The 24208-nt window shown below is 40.2% G+C and overlaps 1 protein-coding gene and 1 pseudogene across 1 annotated transcript in view; both read right to left on the reverse strand.

Moving 5' to 3' along the window:
• MMS22L (MMS22 like, DNA repair protein) overlaps window positions 1–24208 on the reverse strand; it is an 881591-nt gene that overhangs the window by 682116 nt on the left and 175267 nt on the right. Inside the window, exons 11-12 of the mRNA XM_053712068.1 lie at window positions 21544–21663; window positions 11559–11785 (exon numbers count right to left, since the gene is read on the reverse strand). Coding sequence (XP_053568043.1) covers window positions 11559–11785; window positions 21544–21663 — 347 coding nt within the window. The remainder of the gene's footprint in view (window positions 1–11558; window positions 11786–21543; window positions 21664–24208) is intronic.
• LOC128658467 (uncharacterized) lies at window positions 17875–17991 on the reverse strand (annotated as a pseudogene).

Genomic DNA, 24208 nt, shown 5'->3' on the forward strand with positions numbered 1-24208 from the left:
GAAATAAATTTATCAGGTAAGCATAAATTTTGTTTTCTTTCTAATGACACAGATCATCATCAATTACTGTTGGGAATCAATACCCAAGCTAGAGGACACAGATGATACGGGAGGGACAAGACAGGTGACTTAAACAGAAGGCACCACTGCTTGAAGAACCTTTCTCCCAAAAGAAGCCACACCTGAGGCAAAAGTATTGAATTTATAGAATTTAGAAAAAAACGTTCTACAGAGGTCTCTCTCTTGAATACCCAAGAAGAAGACCCCGCCCAAGTGGAGGGGGCTCAAAATCTCTGAGGAGGCTGCTGTCCAGTAGGCTCAAAAACCCTACGATTAACACTTCTCAACCAGAGAAAAGAGAGCTGGAAGTAGCTCTCCGGCATTTAAGTTTATCCAGAAACAATGCAGAAGACTAACAAAAATCCTGAGATTTTAAATAAAATTTAAGGACCCGCACAACATCTAAGATGTGCAACAGACGTCCTTCATGAGAAGGAAAAGAACAGAGAGAAGGAACAACAATTTCCTGACAAAACTACTGTCTGAAAAAAACCCTAGGAATAAAACCAAACCTGGTACGAAGAACTGCCTTATCTGCCTGAAATACGAGATAAGGAGAACCACACTGTCAAGCTGAGAGTCCGTAACTCTCTGAGCAGAAGAAATAGCAGAAAGAAAACAATACTTTCCAAGATAACCACTTAATATCTATGGAATGCATAGATTCAAACGGAGCCTGGAGAAAACTTTTAAGAACAAAGATAAGACTCCAAGGAGGAGCAACCGACACAGGCCTGATTCAGACCAGGACCTGATAAAAGATAGAACATCCGGCCCGTCCACCAAACGCTTGAGCTGCAGAATGGAAAGAGCCGAAATCTGACCCTTGAGGGTACTAACAGATAACCCCTTCTCAAGGCCTTCATGGAAAAAAGATAAGATCCATGGGATCCTGACATATCTTATAATAAATATATCTAGAGATGAACTACGAGCCTGAATCATGGTCTCAATGACAGATTCAGAAAAAACCCACGCTAAGCTAAAATCAAGCGTGCCATCTTCAAGCCACCAGCTTCAGAGAAACTAAATTTGGATGAAATTTTTACGGAGTTAGAGACGACATCTCTACTAGATCCGCCTACCAGATCTTGCGAGGCCACGCAGGAGCTATTAGAAAAAAAAACAATGCTCTCTCCTACTTGATCTGAACGAAAATTCAAGGAAGGAGAACAAACCGAGGAAAAGGGCAAGTCAACCTGAAACTCAGTAGAACTGCCATAGTATCTATCAGAAAGGCAAGAAGATCTCTTGACCTCGAACTAGGGAACTTAGGAGTTCTGACGCGACGCCATCAGAACCAATTATGGTAAGCTCCAATTGCTTGTTAACCTGAAGAACACCTTCGGATGGAGGACCCACACCCCGAGATGGGAAGACTGTTTGTACAGAACCCTGCTTAACAGCTGTCCACTCTAGAAAAGTGGATGACTGATAGACAGAACTGTGAGAACCTGCCCACAGAAAAATCTGAAACACTTCCTACATGACTAGGGAACTCAAGAGAGGAAATAATGTAAGTCCCAGAGGCTATAGTGTCAGATTAGGACCCAATAAACTGGGCTAAGACAACTGAAGCCAAACCATAAGAACATTGTAAATCGCTTTCAAATTCAACATGAAAAGGAGAGCAGACTTCTTACAGGACCAACGTCTCTGCGCCTCCAACGAGTCCCAGACTCCTCCACAGCCCAGCAGACTGGCGTTGCAATCACAAACGCCCAGGAAGGGCTCAGAAGCATGTGTCCTGAGACCGAAATTCTTGAAAAACCACCACGGGAAGAGACTCTTGTCGACTGATCAAAACCTATTTCTGAAGCAATCCTAATAATCCCCATTCCACTGACTGAGCATGCACAACTTCAGAGCTCTCAAACCAAATCGAACAAGGAATGACGACCATGGAAGCACCATCAGACTAATTACCCCCATACACTGAACCGCTGATGCCGAACAGTATACTGAAGAGAAAGGCAAGAGGAAGGATTCTCCACGATAGGGAAACAAGTATAGTCCCTATGCAAACTACCCTGTAGCTGAGACAAGGAACTTCTTTTCCAGCTTCACTATCAAACATGGAACGAAGAAGACAGCAAAAACCTCTGAATGAGAATTTGCTTGAAGGAGAAACAGAATTTATGCTTACCTGATAAATTACTTTCTCCAACGGTGTGTCCGGTCCACGGCGTCATCCATAACTTGTGGGATATTCTCCTCCCATACAGGGAAAGGCAAGGAGAGCACACAGCAAGAGCTGTCCATATAGCTCCCCCTCTGGCTCCGCCCCCCAGTCATTCGACCGACGGTTAGGAGAAAAAGGAGAAAACTAGAGGGTGCCGTGGTGACTGTAGTGTATAAAGAAAAATAAAAAAATTTCAAACCTGATTAAAAAACCAGGGCGGGCCGTGAACCGGACACACCGTTGGAGAAAGTAATTTATCAGGTAAGCATAAATTCTGTTTTCTCCAACATTGGTGTGTCCGGTCCACGGCGTCATCCATTACTTGTGGGAACCAATACCAAAGCTTTAGGACACGGATGAAGGGAGGGAGCAAATCAGGTTACCTAAACAGAAGGCACCACGGCTTGCAAAACCTTTCTCCCAAAAACAGCCTCCGAAGAAGCAAAAATATAAAATTTTTAAAATTTGGCAAAAGTGTGCAGAGAAGACCAAGTCGCTGCCTTACATATCTGATTAACAGAAGCCTCGTTCTTGAAGGCCCATGTGGAAGCCACAGCCCTAGTGGAGTGAGCTGTGATTCATTCAGGAGGCTGCCGTCCGGCAGTCTCATAAGCCAATCGGATAATGCTTTTCAGCCAGAAAGAAAGAGAGGTAGCAATAGCTTTTTGTCCTCTCCTCTTACCAGAGTAAACAACAAACAAGGATGATGTTTGTCTAAAATTCTTTGTTGCTTCTAAATAGAACTTTAAAGCACGGACTACATCTAAATTGTGTAACAAACGTTCCTTCTTTGAAACTGGATTCGGGGACAGAGAAGGAACAACTATTTCCTGGTTAATATTCTTGTTGGAAACAACTTTTGGAAGAAAACCAGGCTTGGTACGCAAAATAACCTTATCTGAATGGAACACCAGATAGGGTGGATCACACTGCAAAGCAGATAATTCAGAAACTCTTCTAGCAGAAGAAATAGCAACCAAAAACAGAACTTTCCAAGATAGCAACTTGATATCTATGGAATGTAAGGGTTCAAACGGAACCCCCTGAAGAACTGAAATAACTAAATTTAGACTCCAAGGGTCTGTAAACAGGTTTGATTCTGACCAAAGCTTGTACAAAAGCTTGTACCTCTGGCACAGCTGCCAGTCGTTTGTATAACAAGACAGATAAAGCAGAAATCTGTCCTTTTAGAGAACTCGCTGACGATCCCTTATCCAAACCTTCTTGGAGAAAGGAGAGGATCTTAGGAATTTTAATCTTACTCCAGGAGAATCCCTTGGATTCACACCAACAGATATATCTTTTCCATATTTTATGGTAAATCTTTCTAGACACAGGTTTTCTGGCTTGGACCAGAGTATCTATCACTGAATCTGAAAACCCACGCTTGGATAAAATCAAACGTTCAATTTCCAAGCAGTCAGCTGCAGAGAAATTAGATTTGGATGTTCGAATGGACCTTGTACTAGAAGATCCTGTCTCAAAGGTAGCTTCCATGGTGGAGCCGATGACATATTCACCAGGTCTGTATACCAAGTCCTGCACGGCCATGCAGGAGCTATCAGAATCACCGAGGCCTTCTCCTGTTTGATCCTGGCTACAAGCCTGGGAAGGAGAGGGAACGGTGGAAACGCATAAGCTAGGTTGAACGACCAAGGCGCCCCTAATGCATCCACTAGAGTGGCCTTGGGATCCCTGGATCTGGACCCGTAGCAAGGAACCTTGAAGTTCTGACGAGACGCCATCAGATCCATGTCTGGAATGCCCCATAATTGAGTCAACTGGGCAAACACCTCCGGGTGGAGTTCCCACTCCCCCGGATAGAAAATCTGACGACTCAGATAATCCGCCTCCCAGTTGTCTACTCCTGGGATGTGGATTGCAGATAGGTGGCAGGAGTGATCCTCCGCCCATTTAATGATCTTGGATACCTCTCTCATCGCCAAGGAACTCCTTGATCCTCCCTGATGGTTGATGTAAGCTACAGTCGTCATGTTATCTGACTGGAATCTTATGTATCCGGCCTTCGCTAGATGAGGCCAAGCCCGGAGAGCATTGAATATCGCTCTCAGTTCTAGGATGTTGATCTGGAAAAGAGACTCTTCCCGAGACCATAAACCCTGAGTTTTCAGGGAATCCCAAACCGCGCCCCAGCCTGATAGACTGGCGTCGGTCGTGACAATGACCCACTTTGGTCTGTAGAAACTCATTCCCTGAGACAGGTGATCCTGTCTACTGGAGCATGCACAGTTGTAATGGTCTTAAATGAATTCGAGCAAAATAGAGAGAAGAACTTGAAAAGCGTTTAGAAGCTTTGACTTTCTGACTTCTGTCAGGAAGATCTTCATTTCAAAAGAATCTATTATTGTTCCCAAAAAGGGAACTCTTGTCGACTGAGACAGGGAACTCTTTTCTACGTTCACCTTCCACCCGTGAGATCTGAGAAAGGCTAGAACAATGTCTGTATGAGCCTTTGCCTTGGAAAGAGACGACGCTTGCATTAGAATGTTGTCCAGATAAGGTGCCACTGCAATGCCCCTTGGTCTTAGAACCGCTAGAAGGGACCCGAGCACCTTTGTGAAAATTCTGGGAGCATTGGCTAGTCCGAATGGGACAGCCACGAACTGATAATGTTTGTCCAGAAAGGCGAACCTTAGGAACTGATGATGATCTTTGTGGATAGGAATATGTAGATACGCATCCTTTAAATCCACGGTAGTCATATATTGACCCTCCTGGATTGTAGGTAAAATTGTTTGAATGGTTTCCATTTTGAACGATGGAACTCTGAGAAATTTGTTTAGAATTTTTAAATCCAGAATTGGTCTGAAAGTTCCCTCTTTTTTGGGAACTACAAACAGGTTTGAGTAAAAACCCCTGAACTTGTTCCACAGTTGGAACTGGGTGTATCACTCCCATCTTTAACAGGTCTTCTACACAATGTAAGAATGCCTGTCTACTTATTTGGTTTGAAGATAAGTGATAAATGTGGAACCTTCCCCTTGGGGGTAGTTCCTTGAATTCTAGAAGATAACCCTGAGAGACTATTTCTAGTCTCCAGGGATCCTGAACATCTCTTGCCCAGGCCTGAGCAAAGAGAGAGAGTCTGCCCCCTACTAGATCCGGTCCCGGATCGGGGGCTACCCCTTCATGCTGTCTTGGTAGCAGCAGCAGGCTTCTTGGCCTGTTTACCCTTATTCCAGCCTTGCATTGGTTTCCAAGCTGGTTTAGTCTGGGAAGCGTTACCCTCTTGTCTAGAGGCTGCCGAGTTAGAAGCCGGTCCGTTTCTGAAATTGCGAAAGGAAAGAAAATTGGACTTATTCTTAGCCTTGAAAGGCCTATCCTGTGGGAGGGCATGGCCCTTTCCCCCAGTGATGTCTGAAATAATTTCTTTCAATTCTGGCCCAAAAAGGGTCTTACCTTTGAAAGGGATATTAAGCAATTTTGTCTTGGAAGATACATCCGCCGACCAAGACTTTAGCCAGAGCGCTCTACGCGCCACAATTGCAAACCCTGAATTTTTCGCCGCTAATCTCGCTAACTGCAAAGCGGCGTCTAAAATAAAGGAATTAGCTAACTTAAGAGCGTGAATTCTGTCCATGACTTCCTCATACGGCGTCTCCCTACTGAGCGACTTTTCCAGTTCCTCGAACCAGAACCACGCCGCTGTAGTGACAGGAATAATGCACGAAATAGGTTGAAGGAGGTAACCTTGCTGTACAAAAATCTTTTTAAGCAAACCATCCAATTTTTTATCCATAGGATCTTTGAAAGCACAATTGTCCTCAATGGGAATGGTCGTGCGTTTGGCTAGTGTAGAAACCGCCCCCTCGACCTTAGGGACTGTTTGCCATATGTCCTTCCTGGGGTCGACCATAGGGAACAATTTCTTAAATATAGGAGGAGGGACAAAAGGTATGCCTGGCTTCTCCCACTCCTTATTCACTATGTCCGCCACCCGTTTAGGTATTGGAAAGGCATCAGGGTGCACCGGGACCTCTAGGAACTTGTCCATCTTGCACAATCATCCAGAGTAGATAGCACCTCCTTAAGTAATGCGCGGAGATGCTCTGATTTAAATTTAAATGTCACAACATCAGGTTCTGCCTGCTGAGAAATTCTTCCTGTATCAGAAATTTCTCCATCTGAGAAACCTTCCCTCACTGCCACTTCAGACTGGTGTGAGGGTATGACAGAAAAATTATCATCAGCGCCCTCCTGCTCTACAGTGTTTAAAACAGAGCAATCGCGCTTTCTCTGAAATGCTGGAATTTTGGATAAAATATTAGCTATGGAGTTATCCATTACTGCCGTCAATTGTTGCATAGTAACAAGCATTGGCGCGCTAGAAGGACTAGGGGTCGCCTGCGCGGGCATAACTGGTATAGACACAGAAGGAGAAGATGTAGAACTATCTCTACTTCCTTCATCTGAGGAATCATCCTGGGCAACCTTACTATTTGTGACAATACTGTCCTTACTGTGTTTGGACGCTATGGCACAATTATCACATATATTTGAAGGGGGAACCACATTGGCTTCCATACATACAGAACATGATCTATCAGAAGGTACAGACATGTTAAACAGGCTTAAACTGGTTAATAAAGTACAAAAACCGTTTTAAAACAAAACCGTTACTGTCTCTTTAAATGATAAACAGGGCACACTTTATTACTGAATATGTGAAAAACTATGAAGGAATTATCCAATCTTTACCAAATTTTCACCACAGTGTCTTAATGCATTCAAAGTATTGCACCCATGTTAACCCTTAAAATGTGGAAACCGGAGCCGTTTGCAATTTTAACCCCACTACAGTCCCAGCCACAGCCTTTGTTGTGACTTCAACTATCCCAGGGGGGTATTTCAAGCCTTCTAGGAACTTTTTCAGTGGACACCAGACCCTCTCACATGCATCTGCATGCACTGTACTTAAAAGAAACTGCACAATAATGGCGCGAAAATGAGGCTCTGCCTAATACAGTGAAAGGCCCTTCCTGACTGGGAAGGTGTCTTAACTAGTGCCTGGTGATAAAAAACGTTCCCCAAATAATAAAAGTGTGAAATCCACTTCAAACTTAAAATAAAAACTTAAATAAACAATCGATTTAGCCCTTAAGAGTGTCCACCAGTTAATAGCCCATAATAAGCCCTTTATTCTTTCTAAGTCTAAGAAAATGGCTTACCGATCCCCATGAGGGAAAAATGACAGCCTTCCAGCATTACACAGTCTTGTTAGAAAATGGCTAGTCATACCTTGAGCAGAAAAGTCTGCAAACTGTTCCCCCCAACTGAAGTTCTCTCATCTCAACAGTCCTGTGTGGGAACAGCAATCGATTTTAGTTACTGCTGCTAAAATCATACTCCTCTTTTAAACAGAACTCTTCATCTCATTCTGTTTCAGAGAAAATAGTACATACCAGCACTATTTTAAAATAACAAACTCTTGATAGAAGAAATAAAAAACTACAACTAACACCACAAACTCTAGCTGAATCCAAGCAGGACAAAAAACTGAGATAGACTGCCCCCCATAGGATCCGATCCTTGCTCAGGGGGTAAACCCTACATGCTGAATGAGAATTAGCTGTGGGTTTCTATAATTACTTCCCCTGATCCAAAACTGACTTGTTATCCAAGAGGACTTGAACTACCCCTGTTTGGAAGACAAAAGGGGAAAAACTTCTTGAATTTACGAAGGAAAAAAATTATCACTAGAAATAAAAAATTGGCCTAACAGCCTTTCTGTGAAATCAGACTAGGCGTCGGACCAAAGGATGCCGCACTTGTCCATAAAGGTCTCAATCCTTAAAGGAGCAACTAGGCCCCTACTACTTTAAATACCATGTACCATGTAATTAAAGGAGACAGATTATTAGATAGGAGATGGGGAAAAAGGATTTCCATGTACAAACCAGGCCCGACCCTGCTTAGCTTCCCAAATCAGACGGAAACGGGCGCATTCAGGGTGGAGTGACCATAGGCCCAAACCTGAGAAAATTCTCCTAGCATAGTTGAGAACAGGAGAAACTTTTTACAAATGAATCCTAGTACTAGTATATATAAAAAAATTACTAGATTCTTGAGGATTGACAGCAACAGGGGTGTCGATGTCGCCCAGAAGCCAAAACCTCCTTTAACAGTACAAGAGGTATTCAAGCATATATCTGAAGGCGATCACTTCAGTATCAGATAAAGGAATTATACCGTCCAAGACTGAGATTTAATCCTCAGAAATACCAGCGGCCCTCCTCACCCAACATAGGAGAGAAAACAACTTGGGTAGCAGAAAGTGGAACAGAAACCTTACTATCCGAAATCTAAATGTCCTCTCGCATTTTCCCTGTTAGAAAGGAAAAACAGACAAAAATGCCAGTTTTGCAGATGAAAACTGAGCTGCAAAATCTGACACTCCCCCTGAAGAATGAGAGGAACAGCAGGGAACTGCATGTGACACCAGGAAGGTTAGGGACACTGTAGGAGAAAACTGTGGCATAGCCTAAACAGTATCATCCTGAGAGACATGGGGCTAGAAAAGTATCATTGTAAAAAGAATTCAGGAATAATGAATACTGTCACTTTAAACATAAAGAGACAACCCAAACTCTACATAAATTGCTGTGTTATTATACTGAATAAATTATTAGATATACCCAAAACTCTCTAACCCTAGAAGGTGTAATGGGCATGCAATATAAGGGGGAACAGAAGTGCCTATAAAGAAAAAACAATGAACCTAAGAACAGACCCCAAAGAAAATTATGTTATAGAATAAACATAGTCCACTTTAATATAAGACAAGAAGAAAAACAATCAATCTGCTCAATAATGCAGAATTAATAAGCCATCCAATGCTGGAGTATATTCATAAGTACAACAAAATTTAGAATCTAAACGCTCTGATAGCGAGTATGACTGACTCCTTTAACATAACAGACATAATCTCCCCTTGTTGCAGCCCGAGCCCACTTTAGCAGCAAATCTCTGAACACAGACAAGGCTAAGGGGAAAAAATATCACTCTGATCAAACCAGAGTAAAGGGGGCATGTCCCATGACCGGCTTAAAGACAGCCGAAATGGCGCTTTTCCGCAGAAACAAGGAAGGTGGTGTGAAAACGCAGATACGGCACAGAAATGAAACGTGCAGTCAGTTAAATACTAACATCGCGCCTCATTCTGTCTCCCGAGGGGGAAAAACAGAACAAATATCGGAAAGCGAAATCGAGCTGAGCCGATTGAAACATCTAAGCTGCATAGAAACGATGATCCTTAGCTGACAAAAGAAACTCAAAAATACCTCTCTCCAGGTCTAAAAAATTACGCTTCTCCGCTGTTCCGTTTAGTACACTGCTAAAATACATTGCCCCCAATGATTGCATGCAGGATAGAGGAACACTTAACACCTCAATGCAGACCAAATAATAAAATAGTACTTCATCACAGTCCCAATAAGGTAATACAAAAAACAAGGTATCAAACTCTGAAAGCTGAACCTGTCTCCTGTCAAACAGTGCCTGCATCCTGCCTGAGTAACCCATTAAAGGATATATTTTGTCCTAATATAGTTAAAGATAATACCTTTAAGTGCAAGTCCCCAAGACATAGCAGACCAATGCACTTACCTGCATCTAGCCATTCGGCAGGATGACGGCACACCCAGCATGAGAGGATGACACTCCTCACAGAGACCTGTGTAGAAAAAAAGGCTAGAGTAAGCCTACTCCTGCTTTCTATACTAGGGCAGCACATTGAAGAAAATGCAGCAAGGCCCACCTAGCAAGTTCCTAACTGCTTTAAAGTCACCACTGCCCTACTGAAGAGAATTATGTGGAGTACGGCTAAACCCAATCCTTGAAAAAGGGGGAAAGATCAGAGCAAACCTACTCTGCTTTCAAAATAAACTCTTGATTGAAGTGAAATAAATCCATTTTCTTCAGACACTAAAAACTTCACCATCTCATTGCACTAGAGGCAAAGAGAATGACTGGGGATTGTGGGTAGGGGAGTGATATTTAACAGCTTTGCTGTGGTGCTCTTTGCCTCCTCCTGCTGGCCAGGAGTGACATTCCCAACAGTAATTGATGATGATCCGTGGATTCACCGTGTCATTAGAAAGAAACATGTATTAGCTCTTGATAAAGAGGGAGTACCCTCTAATGCATCAGAGTCCTCCATAGCTTCCACTTTTAAAATGGACTATAGAAAAAGTAGTCGGCACCTTTATACCCCCAATGCCGGGGCACTCACCACCTCCTATGACCCAGGCCCCACAGAGAAACCGCTTCATCTCTTGTAAACTGCACAGTCAGAAAAGAGGAAGTTAATGAGGCCACACCCGGTCACATGGAGTGCTATGCAGGACTGCCCCCTCTGCAGGAAGAAAAGCGCACCAGACTGACAGGCTGCGCAGTTATCCAAAATGAAAGTAAAACCTGAATGTTCCCACATCTGCCAGAGCCTCATCTCACAGATGTTGCAGCATAAAACATAATAAAGCAAATCCTGTATAACTCCCCCCTGTTCAATAATCCCCTTCCGGAGATATTAACCCTTGATTCCATACAGATAAAGGAGTCACACTGTGACCCTGTCTTGTTAACAGCCTCTCAAGTTTGACAGTCCTGTAGCATCGTACCTGACACGGACTTGAGTGATAGAAGCAGGCAGTGAAACTCGTCAACACTGATTGCTTAGGAGTTGTTAATACGAGTCTGGATGGTTTCGCAGAAAGACTCTCCCTGCATCTCTAGATCCTAACATCCGTCAATGCTCTCACTGAAAGTCTAACAAGACTACTTAAAACTCCAGTCCCATAGCAAAGAGTACTACCCTCCATAAGAGACTACTCCGAATCTTCTGACACTTCTCTGCCATCCTCCTGTGACGAAAGGCAAAGAATGACTGGGGGATGAGGGGAGTTGGGGAGGTATTTAAGCCTTTGGCTGGGGTGTCTTTGCCTCCACCTGGTGGCCAGGTCCTGTATTCCCACAAGTAAGGAATGAAGCCGTGGACTCTCCTCATATTAAGATGGAAATACCCCAGAGGAATTAGGATTAACATATTTACCTTAAAACATCATTTATGCTATATGATCAGTTTTGTGGTAGAGTAAATTATTCCCAAGGGGGGGGGGGGGGTGAATCTATAATCTAGAAGAATGTGGGGATGTGAAAATGGACGTGCTTTAAATATGGCTTCATCTTATACAGATTTTAAGCCATTTAAAAGAACTAGCAGAAATTGCAAAGTTTAATTTTAGGCACAGAGTGCAGCAATGAACCAAAGACTAGGAAAAACATTAAGCATACAAACCTTCCTTTAATTTGTTTCCAAGGATGTGTCCCACTGGTGTCTTTAGATTTTTTCATCAAGCGTCCCATGATCCGCAAGAAAATGAGGTAGCTGTTATCAGACTTGTACAGGTCAGAACTATGTTCATCAGCACAGCAGTTCTTCACTACCTCCAGCATAGAAAAAGGTGTTTTACTGACGCTGGCCAATGCTCTTACTCCAAGCCACGAAATATTAAAAGCACTATTCTATGAAAACAGAGTACAAACCAAAATAAGATCACTTAGATTATTGCATTGCTGACTTGGCAGTATATGTGATATATTATTGTATATATGGATTTTGGCTCATATGTGTATACATTGCCATAAAGATTTCCTATCTTTTTTTTTATAGTATTTTATTAATTTTCCAAATAAAAACACAAAACAGAAGAGAGAAAAAAACATTTTCCATATTAGGATATTAGGATCAAAATAAACAATAATAGCAGGAACCATAGTAACCGGTTCTTCCACAAAATAGAGAAAAAAAAAAAAAAAGAAGAAGAAGAAGAAAAAAAAAAGATATATATATATATAATTCCTCTCTCCCCCCCCCTATATCTGTACCAACATATTCTGGAAGTGAACTGTATATACATTTTGCAATACGTGTTCAGTGGTACTAAATGGCTTAACTAATTGAATTTGTACATTTTCTGGAAGGCTTTTGATAACCTTAATCCATTTTAAAAAAAAACTTTGGATTTGGGTACTGCTAGGGTATTGTACGGATATTTGTTCAATAGCACATTGGGTTGTCAGTGCCTTTTTGTATTCTGCAAACTTAGGTGCTTTGGGAGATTTCCATCTTTTCAATATAAGATTTCGTACTAGCAATATTATAGTATTACTTAAAGCGTTATCTTTGTATTGTTCTGAGAATTTTACTAGAAAGAACACATGTTGTCTTAGGATTTCATCTCCTATTACTAAGTTCTTTTTCAGCCAGTAGTTAATTTGTAACCAAAGCTGATGAATTTTGGGGCATGACCAGAAGTAATGCAATATATCTGCTACTTGTGCATTACATTTTGGGCAAGTATGCTTTGATTTATACCACTTTTTAAGATTATATGCTGTTATATATACTTTATTTATTAATTTCAGGTGTGATTCACGCGATGCAGTTGGTACCCATGTTTTATTTATTATTTTAAAACTCTCCTGTACATCTAAACTATTTATATTTGGGAAGTCCTGTTGCCATTTATTGGCAATTCCCTCTATCTGAGTTGAGTTAGAATTAGAGTTTATCAGACTATATAGATGAGCTATTGAATGTATTCCACCTTGGTATAGTTTGATTCTACTTTCTAGTACCCCCAATGGCCAGTCTGGGTTATATTTTATTTGTAGCGTATTAATATAGTTCCTAATTTGTAGGTAAGCATAAAAGTCTTGGATAGGTAAATTAAATTGACTTGCTATATTTTGGAAGGAGTCAATAATTAGGTTTGGTAGAAGGAGTTGTTTAATATATATTAAACCCTTAGATTTCCATTGTGAGAAAACCCCATAAGAAAGACCTGGTGGAAATTCAGGATTCCCCATGATAGTTAGATATTCTGAGCAATAAGGATTGATTTTATTTTCAGAGCAGTACTTTTGCCACGCCAGTATTATGTGTTTAAAGGTATACATTTTAGTAATTATAGCTGGTAGTTTAGATTTATGGCAATGTAGTACCGATTTTAAATTGTATGGTGCCATAATATTGTTTTCACAGTAGGAAAATGTCACATAGTCCTGTTTAGTTACCCAATCTAAAGCAAATTTAAGTAGTGCAGCTAAATTATAAAATTCTATGTTTGGAAAGGCCAGACCGGCATATTCTTTAGTCCTCATCAGTTTGTTTATGGAGATTCGCGCTCTTTTTCCTCCCCATATAAATTTTGTACATATTTGGTTAAACTTGTTTATATCCGATTTATTTATAAGGAGAGGGATATTTTGTAGTAGGTACAGTAATTTAGGGAATAAAATTGTTTTAACTAGCATCGTCCGAGCTGTAATAGAGATTGGGAGACTCATCCAATCTATAGTTTTCTTTTTGCAATCTAAGAAAAAATGAGCAAAATTCTTTTCATACCATTCCTATGGGTCTCGTGTTAGGATTATTCCTAGGTATTTTATTTCTTGTACTTCTCTAAACGGGTGTTTATATGTGAATTTAGTCGGTTTGTTTAACCATAACAATTCTGATTTTTCCATATTTATCTTGTAACCAGAAATAGTTCCAAATTGTTGTGTAGCTTTAATCAGTATTGGGAGGGTTATTTATAAGTTACTTAAATATAATATTAAATCATCTGCATATAGAGAGAGGGTAAATTGTTGTCCACCTATTTTAAAGCCATATAGTTGTTGTCTGAGTAATATTGTTAGAGGTTCCAAAGAGATGTTAAAGAGGAGAGGTGAAAGTGGGCAGCCCTGTCTAGTGCCTCGATATAGATGAAATCTTTCAGAGACTAATCCATTGACTATAATAGCTGATGTTGGTTTATTATAGATTAGTTTTATAAAGTTATAGATATTGCCTGCAAAACCACATCCTTCCAATATATAGAATAGGTGGTCCCAATTTATGTAGTCGAATGCCTTCTGGGCATCGACTGTCAAGATTGCAGTACTCTCTTTTTTAGATAGTTTTTTATATCTATGCTCCTTCCAGTAAAAATCTAATAATAACATACGCCTAGATTTAGAGTTTGGCGTTATCCGTCAAAAGCAGCGTTAAGGGGTCCTAACGCTGCTTTTTACCGCCCGCTGGTATTTAGAGTCAGCCAGGAAAGAGTCTAACGCTCACTTCCTTACCGCGATTCCAGGCTACCGCAGATCCCCTTACGCCAATTGCGTATCCAATCTTTTCAACGGGATCTGCCTAATGCTGGTATTTGGAGTCTTGGGAGAAGTGAGCGGTAGACCCTCTACCAACAAGACTCCTAACGCCAAAAAAAGTCAGTAGTTAAGAGCTTTATGGGCTAACGCCGGAATATAAAAGCTCTTAACTACTGTGCTCTAAAGTACACTAACACCCATAAACTACCTATGTACCCCTAAACCGAGGCCCCCCCACATCGCCGCCACTCTAATAAAAAATTTTAACCCCTAATCTGCCGACCAGACACCGCCGCCACCTACCTTATCCCTATGAACCCCTAATCTGCTACCCCTAACATCGCTGACCCCTATATTATATTTATTAACCCCTAATCTGCCCCCCCAACGTCGCCGCTACCTAACTACAAGTATTAACCCCTAATCTGCTAACCGGACCTCGCCGCCATTATAATAAATGTATTAACCCCTAAACTGCCGCACTCCCGCCTCGCAAACACTATAATAAATAGTATTAACCCCTAATCTTCCCTCCCTAACATCGCCACCACCTACTTACAATTATTAACCCCTAATCTCCCGCCCGCACCGTCGCCGCTACTATAATAAAGTTATTAACCCTAAACCTAACTCTAACCCTAACACCCCCCTAACATAAATATAATTTATATTAAACGAAATAATATTCCTAAAATTAACTAAATTATTCCTATTTAAAACTAAATACTTACCTATAAAATAAACCCTAATATAGCTACAATATAATTAATAATTACATTGTAGCTATTTTAGGATTTATATTTATTTTACAGGCAACTTTGTATTTATTTTAACTAGGTACAATAGCTATTAAATTATTAAAATAAATACAAAATTACCTGTAAAATAAATCCTAACCTAAGTTACAATTAAACCTAACACTACACTATCATTAAATTAATAAAATAAATTACCTACAATTACCTAAAATAAAATACAATAAAATAAACTATTCATAATATAAAAAACAAACAAACACTAAATTACAAAAAAAAAAGAATTACAAGCAGTTTAAACTAATTACACCTAATCTAAGCCCCCTAATAAAATAAAAAAGCCCCCCAAAATAAAAAATTCCCTACCCTATTCTAAAATACAAAAGTAATCAGCTCTTTTACCAGCCCTTAAAAGGGCTTTTTGCGGGGCCTTGCCCCAAAGTAATCAGCTCTTTTACCTGAAAATAAAAATACAATACCCCCCCAACATTACAACCCATCACCCACATACCCCTACTCTAACCCACCTAAACCCCCCTTAAAAAACCTATTGCTAACCCCCTGAAGATCATCCTACCTTAAGTCGTCTTCACCCAGCCGAGCCGAATTCTTCATCCAAGGTGCGCAGAGGAGGTCCTTGATCCGGTAGAAGTCTTCATCCAAGCGGGGCAAGAAGAGGTTCTCCATCCGGTAGAAGTGTATCATCCAGGCGGCGTCTTCAATCTTTATCCATCCGGAGCGGAGCCATCATCAAAGGAACCGACGCGGAGCAATCCTCTTCGACCGACGGACTAACGACGAATGAAGGTTCGTTTAAGGGACGTCATCCATACCTTGGAAAATCGGCGTACTACCGAAATGCCATGAAATCCAATTACGGCCGACTGCCCATGAAAATCAAGTCGAAAGATCTGCCTGATCATGAAGTCCGCACCTGGGATGTAGATCTACGAGAATCAAGAATGGGCCTCTGCCCACTGAATTATCTTGGATAGCACTGTTATCACTAAGGAACTCCCCGCTCCTTCCTGATGAAGTGAATACATGTGTCCCCCTTGAACTAGATAAACTGGACCGAGACTAACTGGGGTCAGGCCAGAATAGTATTGAAAATCACTCTCAGATCTAGAATGATTATAGTAAAACCGGACTCCGAGTCCAAATTCCCTGAGCCTTTAGGGAACCATAGACTGATCCTCAGTCCATAAGGCTGGTGTCCGTTAGCACAGACAGCCAAGATATCTGCGAAAGCAGGTACCCTGGAAAGAATGATCCAGAGACAAACCTTTGTCTACTACTCTCCGAGGAGACAAACCTGAATAAACTCTGTTGAAAGGTCTGAACATGATAATGAGAAGGAACCGAGCAAAACAGGAAGATGTCCCATGCCGCAACCATCAGCCCGATACTTCACAGAGCCACTAATGGCCAAGAAGAGGACTGAAGAAAAAGACTAGAGTCAAAAAGGACTTTAATTTCCTTCAGGAAAAAAACTTAAAATGCAAGGAACAATACAAAGTACCAGCACCTGGGAGTGGATTTGAACTCTCAATCTTCTGCTTTCCAAGCAGCTGTGCTAGCCACTAAGCTACGCCAGAGAGACTGACTAAGGAACGCATTACCAATTTACATTTTCAAATGAAGTTCACAATGACTCACTTTTTTACTTCTAGCCTGCTTTTTAAGGCAGACTTCCCGTTACGCCATAGCACCGCTGCATTACACAGCTTCTAAGCTTAGCTAGGGGAAGTACAGAGATTCAAGACCAATCCCATGATAGCTGTGTCGTGGAACTTGCCACTCTTGTCCAAAAGAACAACAACATTCCCATATGGAATCTTGCTTGAAAAGATTGCGTCTGGACTAGATAGTTTTCCAGAAAGGATGCCCCAACAATGCCCCTGTAAACGAACAGTGCCCACAATTGTGGCAAAGCCAACGGACCCAGCCACAATTGGGAATGATTGCCTGAGAATGTGAAATGCAAACACTTGTGCTTAAATCTGCCTCTCCTTGAAGGACGGTACCCTTAGAAATGTAATTAGAATCTTGACATCTAAATTTTTATTAGATTCAAAAAAATCTAAAATAGTACTGAAAGTTCCCTGGAACCACTATGAGATTAGGATAAAACCTCAAACTCCGTTCCTGAATCAAAACAGGAATTCACTCTCTCAGGCCGGAGAGGTCTCCTACCCAGTGTAAGGACATTATCTGGCTCCAAATATTCTTGAAGGTCAAAACCTCCCTCCTGTTCAATAGAAGAAATAGAATAATTATTTTGAAAACTCGAAAGGAATTAAAAAGTACTCTTAATTAAAACATGTGGCACTATGGTAAGCCCAAAATCTTAGCTTCCCCCTAAATACTTGAAGGAAAGCATCTGTAAGAAATAAATGACCGACTTAGAGGTCTTTATGTTAATCTGGATTTCTTTGAAGAGAATGTCTGTTCCAATGGGACCAGACAACGTATGAACCAATATGCTGCTGTATAAGCAACAGCGTCAATAATAAGCCTACCGCACCTGTTGCTTCCAGATACTGACCAATTCTGGACCCGGAGAATTTCCGAGGTCAGACAGGATTTAACGTATTCAAAAAAATTTGGCGGCAGACAGTCCTAGGTTGCCAATATTGAACAAACCCTCTGTTACCCCTAGGATCCTTAAGGGAACAACTATCTTCACTGGGAATAGTTAGCGCAGTACTTGGTATTCCCAGGTGGTCACCCAGCCAAGCACGAACCAGGCCCAACCCTGCTTATCTCCCGAGATCAGACAAGATCGGGTGTATTCAGGGTGGAGTGGCCGTAAGCTGGAATTTGTCACTTCCACCATGGGTCCAAACTGACGGAACTCCATGAAGAATCCGCTATGGGTAAAAATCTCTTCTAAAAACGTAGGAAATGGAGAAACAAGAAGAAAGGGTACCTTCTCTCCCATTCCGTAATATTGATCTTGGTACAACCTAATATAGACAACCCCCAGGTTATCATTGTCGTCCTGATCAGCTAAAACCTCCTGAAGTAACAGGCGGAGGTGTGCTAGCTTAAACCTGAAAGATACAACTTCATATCAGCAGGAGGAATTATACTGTCAGAAAGAGAGTTGATCCTCAGATGCTACCGAAGTATCCTCATCCTCACGTCTGGGAGGGTACCTTGAGATAGCAACAACCGCGACAGGAACCTCGTTCACTGAATGTTTATATTTCCTCTTGCGCTCTCCCTGCAGCATGGGAAAAGCCAACAACTTACTCGCAAACACTTCGCACCAGCGAGAAACAATGTCTTGCAAAGCAACTCCAGGGGAGTCGTGAAGGAAACGCAGGGCACTGAAACCATGGACACTAAATAATTTTAAAAATCTTTTTTTTATTTTTTTTTATATATATAGGACACATGAGGAGAAGGCTGCAGGTATAAAAACCCTGTCCGAATGTTTCTTGCAACAATCAAGACAATGGCGGCACTAATAAAAAACTCATCTCAGAATTGCAATACTGTATGCACAGATGAGGCAGAAAAGGTTTTTGCAATAGCATAAAGGGCATAAATGTAAAAACATCATTCACATTTTATTCCATAAAACTGAACACCATAACCAGAGGTAGTGTGTCCTTAAATAACAAAGGAAAAACGTCAAAATGTTATCAAAGTATTCCATTAACATTGGATACACTGGGGGTGAAGGACATAAAGAGTATGTAAGAACCTTATTCCCCCTTTGAGATAACAAAGGAAACGACCCTAATGTTTCTTTAAATTAATCCAGTAACATTGAATATACACAGGGTGAAGGGCATAAAGTGTATGAGACAACCCTATTCATGTTTTAATTAAAAAATTAAACACCATAATAAGAGTAACTGTCTCTTTAAATAATTAACATTAGATATACATAGGGTGAAGGGCATAAAGTGTATGAGACAACCCTATTTATGTTTTAATTAAAAAAATAAACACCATCATAAGAGTAACTGTCTCTTTAAATAATAAATATAACTTCCTAATGTAATTTTCAAAGAACCCATAAACAATAACCATGTTAATAAAAAATGGAGTAGGATACTTGGAACGACATAAGTAGCCTGACTGAGACAACATGAGTCTTAAAACACCCTGCTTTATGTTTGCCCAGGAAAATGTTAACGATATCAAAAAAACATCCAACCGGACTACAGCTTCTAGCGTGTTCACATAAAAAAGCACACAGCTTCCCCCATGTATTTACTAACATCGCAGTGGAATAATGGCGCGCAAACATGCCGCGCAACATAGCCCCGCCCATCGAAACCAACTAAAAACTCCCAGGCGGCGAAAATGTCAAAATGGAGACGCCGGGAGAATTAAAACCCATAATAACAATAAAGAAACACACCTCCCGACAGTTATAACACTAATATATAACATCCAGGGGAGTAAAAATTACATCTAACATGCGTCACACTTTACATGCGGACTGACATGATAATAAACTAGCCCTCCAGACGGCTTGTGTTTTTAGAGTAAAATAAAGCCGTAGTTTGAAGCTAGTATAAATGAGAGCCTCTTCTCCACGTCCTTTCAGTGCCTGCAATTACTGCCCAATAACATGTCCTCCCTGCTAGGGATAATGTTATCTAGTGTCCCTTAATATATAAAAGTGCCAATCTTTCTGTGAGCGTGTCCCCAGAAATAAAAATCAGCACTTACCTCAAATTGCTGCCTGGTAGTAAGGCAGCTCACCCGGCTTGCGAGGTCCTCATTTTCTCCTCACATTGGCCTGTGGAAATAAAAAAGTACTGAGTCTCTTTCTTCCCTCAGACTTTTGCAGGTGGGGCAGCAAACCATGTATGGGAGGCGCAGTGAGAATTATGTACCACAAGTCCCCATTGCTTTAAAGCCACCAAATGCTCTACTGTAGAGACTGATCTGGTCTAGGCTACACCCCAGAACAAAGTAGCACTCTCTGGCACTACTTTAAAAATAATAAACTCTTGATTGAAGAATCTTTTCTAACACCTCACTTGCCATCTCCTATCACAAACGTAGGCAAAGAGATTGACTGGAGTGAGAGGGAAGGGAGGAGCTATATATATATACACAGCTCTGCTGTGGTGCTCTTTGCCCCCTCCTGCTGACCAGGAGGCGTAATCCCACAAGGAAGGATGAAATCCGTGGACTCATCGTGTCTTTAAAAAGAAATAGGTTTAGTTTGTTAAGCACAGTTGCTTGCATTATTTGGGTTTGGAAATAAGTCATCCCTTCAAGAACTTATTAGAATGTATTATCCCCTATAAATAAATTATAACACACAGTATATGCTTTAGCATATCTAATAACAGATGATTTAGCTTGGGCCATAATCCCTAAATAAGCCCTATATCATTATATTATTGCTCAAGGATCCAAGAGTGATCCATGATTTTAACAATATGGCCTAAAATGAGGAAAATTAGCCAAGGAGTACATGTCTGCTTTCTGTATTTTATTTGTACCATGTCAAATGTATTTTCTTGGGTAAAATTCACAATTGTAATTTCTCAATAAAAAAATGTTAACAAAAAAAAAAATGAATATTGCATGAATATGCTTCAACATGTTTTCATCTACTTAACTGCAAAGGGCAAAAATGCACTTATATAGACATGTGTGTGTGTGTGTGTTTATACAAGTAAATATGTCTAAAAATACATATGTATTTATATATACATAAATATACATCTCTCAATGTTAAAGCCCTTTGTCTGCCTTTTTTTTTCTTTTAACACCAGAGACCTCATATCTTTGAGCCCTTATAACTTTTGTGTGTAATATTTTTTTTTTAAATAATTTTTATAAGATGGTATTATTATGAGTGTAAGTGTACTTAGTAATTTATTTTTTATGTGTTTTGTGATACTTTTTTGTTTCGCGAAACAGTTAACCAGAGCTCTGAGGACACGGTAGTCATTCGAGCGTAATTCTTGATTGCATTTAAGGGATCAGGTTTACTTTCAACTCATAATACGAGCAGTAAGCCGGACAATAAACCACCTATCGCTTGTGCGCAAATGTTTGCGCTCCACTCGTAATCTGGCCCATAGTTAGACCATTTTATTATTGCACTATTACTTGCATATAAATCAAATTATTTTCTTGTTTCATTTTTATGTCCATTTAACCTCCTTTCCACAACTACTTTGAGTGCACATTATTTGTATTATATACTGAAATACGAAATCCAACATTCACATACCCAATGTGCCCCAAAAACCTAGGTTAGCATTGCTACCTTAAACTGAGAAAATAAAAAGAACTCAGATTTTCAATATTAAAAAAATTAAACTTCACAAAAAAATAGATTTTATAGTGCTACTCATATATGGAAAACATTATTTTACTAACCAGATTTTTGCTATAATATTCCCAAAGAATGGTTGCGGTGGGCAGGTTTGATTCCCATATCTCACATAAAGACAAGCAACATTGTAGATGCATTCGGAGTTGGTCTTCTAGGACTACATTCTAAAACAGCAGAGATAAATATATTAATATATTACAAAAGAAAAAACATAATTTATGCTTACCTGATAAATTTATTTCTCTTGTGGTGTATCCAGTCCATGGATCATCCATTACTTGTGGGATATTCTCCTTCCCAACAGGAAGTTGCAAGAGGATCACCCACAGCAGAGCTGCTATATAGCTCCTCCCCTAACTGCCATATCCAGTCATTCGACCGAAAACAAGCCGAGAAAGGAGAAACCATAGGGTGCAGTGGTGACTGTAGTTTAAAATTAAAAAATACCTGCCTAAAAATGACAGGGCGGGCCGTGGACTGGATACACCACAAGAGAAATAAATTTATCAGGTAAGCATAAATTATGTTTTCTCTTGTAAGGTGTATCCAGTCCACAGATCATCCATTACTTGTGGGATACCAATACCAAAGCTAAAGTACACGGATGAAGGGAGGTACTCAAACGGAAGGTACCACCGTCTGTAAAACCTTTCTCCCAAAAATAGCCTCTGAAGAAGCAAAAGTATCAAATTTGTAGAATTTTGAAAAAGTATGAAGCGAAGACCAAGTCGCCGCCTTGCAAATCTGTTCAACAGAAGCCTCATTTTTAAAGACCCATGTGGAAGCCACAGCTCTAGTAGAATGAGCTGTAATCTTTTCAGGAGGCTGCTGGCCAGCAGTCTTATAGGCTAAGCGGATTATGCTTCTTAGCCAAAAAGAAAAAGAGGTTGCCGAAGCCTTTTGACCTCTCCTCTGTCCAGAGTAGACAACAAACAAAGCAGATGTTTGACGAAAATCTTTAGTAGCTTGTAAGTAAAACTTTAAAGCACGAACCACATCCAGATTGTGTAATAGACGTTCCTTCTTTGAAGAAGGATTAGGACACAAAGACGGAACAACAATCTTTTGATTGATATTCTTATTAGATACCACCTTAGGTAAAAACCCAGGTTTGGTACGCAGAACTACCTTATCTGCATGGAAGATCAAATAAGGAGAATCACATTGTAAGGCAGATAACTCGGAAACTCTACGAGCCGAGAAAATAGCTACCAAAAAAAGACCTTTCCAAGAAAAAAGTTTGATATCTATGGAATGAAGAAGTTCAAACGGAACTCCTTGAAGAACCTTAAGAACCAGATTTAAGCTCCATGGCGGAGCAACAGGATTAAATACAGGCTTGATTCTAACTAAAGCCAAAGACAAAATGCCTGAACGTCTGGAACATCTGCCAGACGCTTGTGCAAAAGAATAGACAGGGCAGAAATCTGTCCCTTTAAGGAACTAGCTGACAATCCTTTTTCCAAACCTTCTTGGAGAAAGGGATTTGTAGTTCAAATGAATGTATATCTATCAGCGCCACAATAATACCATACAAGCTATATCTGATATAGGCGGAGTCTCCCAACCAGACTCCAAAAGTTAAGAGTAAAAAGAAATGCCAAGATACAGCGCTACACTACCCTCAGATGAGGGTTGGGTTGCTAAAGATGGTGTCCACGACTAGGAATGTGTATACATAAAGGTTAATATATAATATTGTGTTACACAAAGAATATATATAAAACCATGTGAAAAAGTACTTAAAAGGTAAAAGATTAAAAACAAAATATATATATATAGGATGTGATATTAAAATGTATCAAACAAACATTTTATTAACATAAACTGACAGTTAAAAATACAGTTAAAAATAGATTCAACAATCTAATGGATTGCCCCATACAATGTCCAAGAAGTTATGTCCTATGTAACATACAAGTGTTTAAGTCCCATACCAAAATGTCCAAAGCAAATGTTCAAGGTTAATATCCAAAAAAAATAAAAAACATAATTTATGTAAGAACTTACCTGATAAATTCATTTCTTTCATATTAGCAAGAGTCCATGAGCTAGTGACGTATGGGATATACATTCCTACCAGGAGGGGCAAAGTTTCCCAAACCTCAAAATGCCTATAAATACACCCCTCACCACACCCACAATTCAGTTTAACGAATAGCCAAGAAGTGGGGTGATAAAAAAGTGCGAAAGCATATAAAATAAGGAATTGGAATAATTGTGCTTTATACAAAAATCATAACCACCCCAAAAAAAGGGCGGGCCTCATGGACTCTTGCTAATATGAAAGAAATTAATTTATCAGGTAAGTTCTTACATAAATTATGTTTTCTTTCATGTAATTAGCAAGAGTCCATGAGCTAGTGACGTATGGGATAATGATTACCCAAGATGTGGATCTTTCCACGCAAGAGTCACTAGAGAGGGAGGGATAAAATAAAGACAGCCAATTCCTGCTGAAAATAATCCACACCCAAAATAAAGTTTAATGAAAAACATAAGCAGAAGATTCAAACTGAAACCGCTGCCTGAAGTACTTTTCTACCAAAAACTGCTTCAGAAGAAGAAAATACATCAAAATGGTAGAATTTAGTAAAAGTATGCAAAGAGGACCAAGTTGCTGCTTTGCAAATCTGGTCAATCGAAGCTTCATTCCTAAACGCCCAGGAAGTAGAAACTGACCTAGTAGAATGAGCTGTAATCCTTTGA

The sequence above is a fragment of the Bombina bombina genome, chromosome 4 (genome assembly GCF_027579735.1).
Source record: "Bombina bombina isolate aBomBom1 chromosome 4, aBomBom1.pri, whole genome shotgun sequence".
In the NCBI taxonomy this organism is placed as follows: domain Eukaryota; kingdom Metazoa; phylum Chordata; class Amphibia; order Anura; family Bombinatoridae; genus Bombina; species Bombina bombina.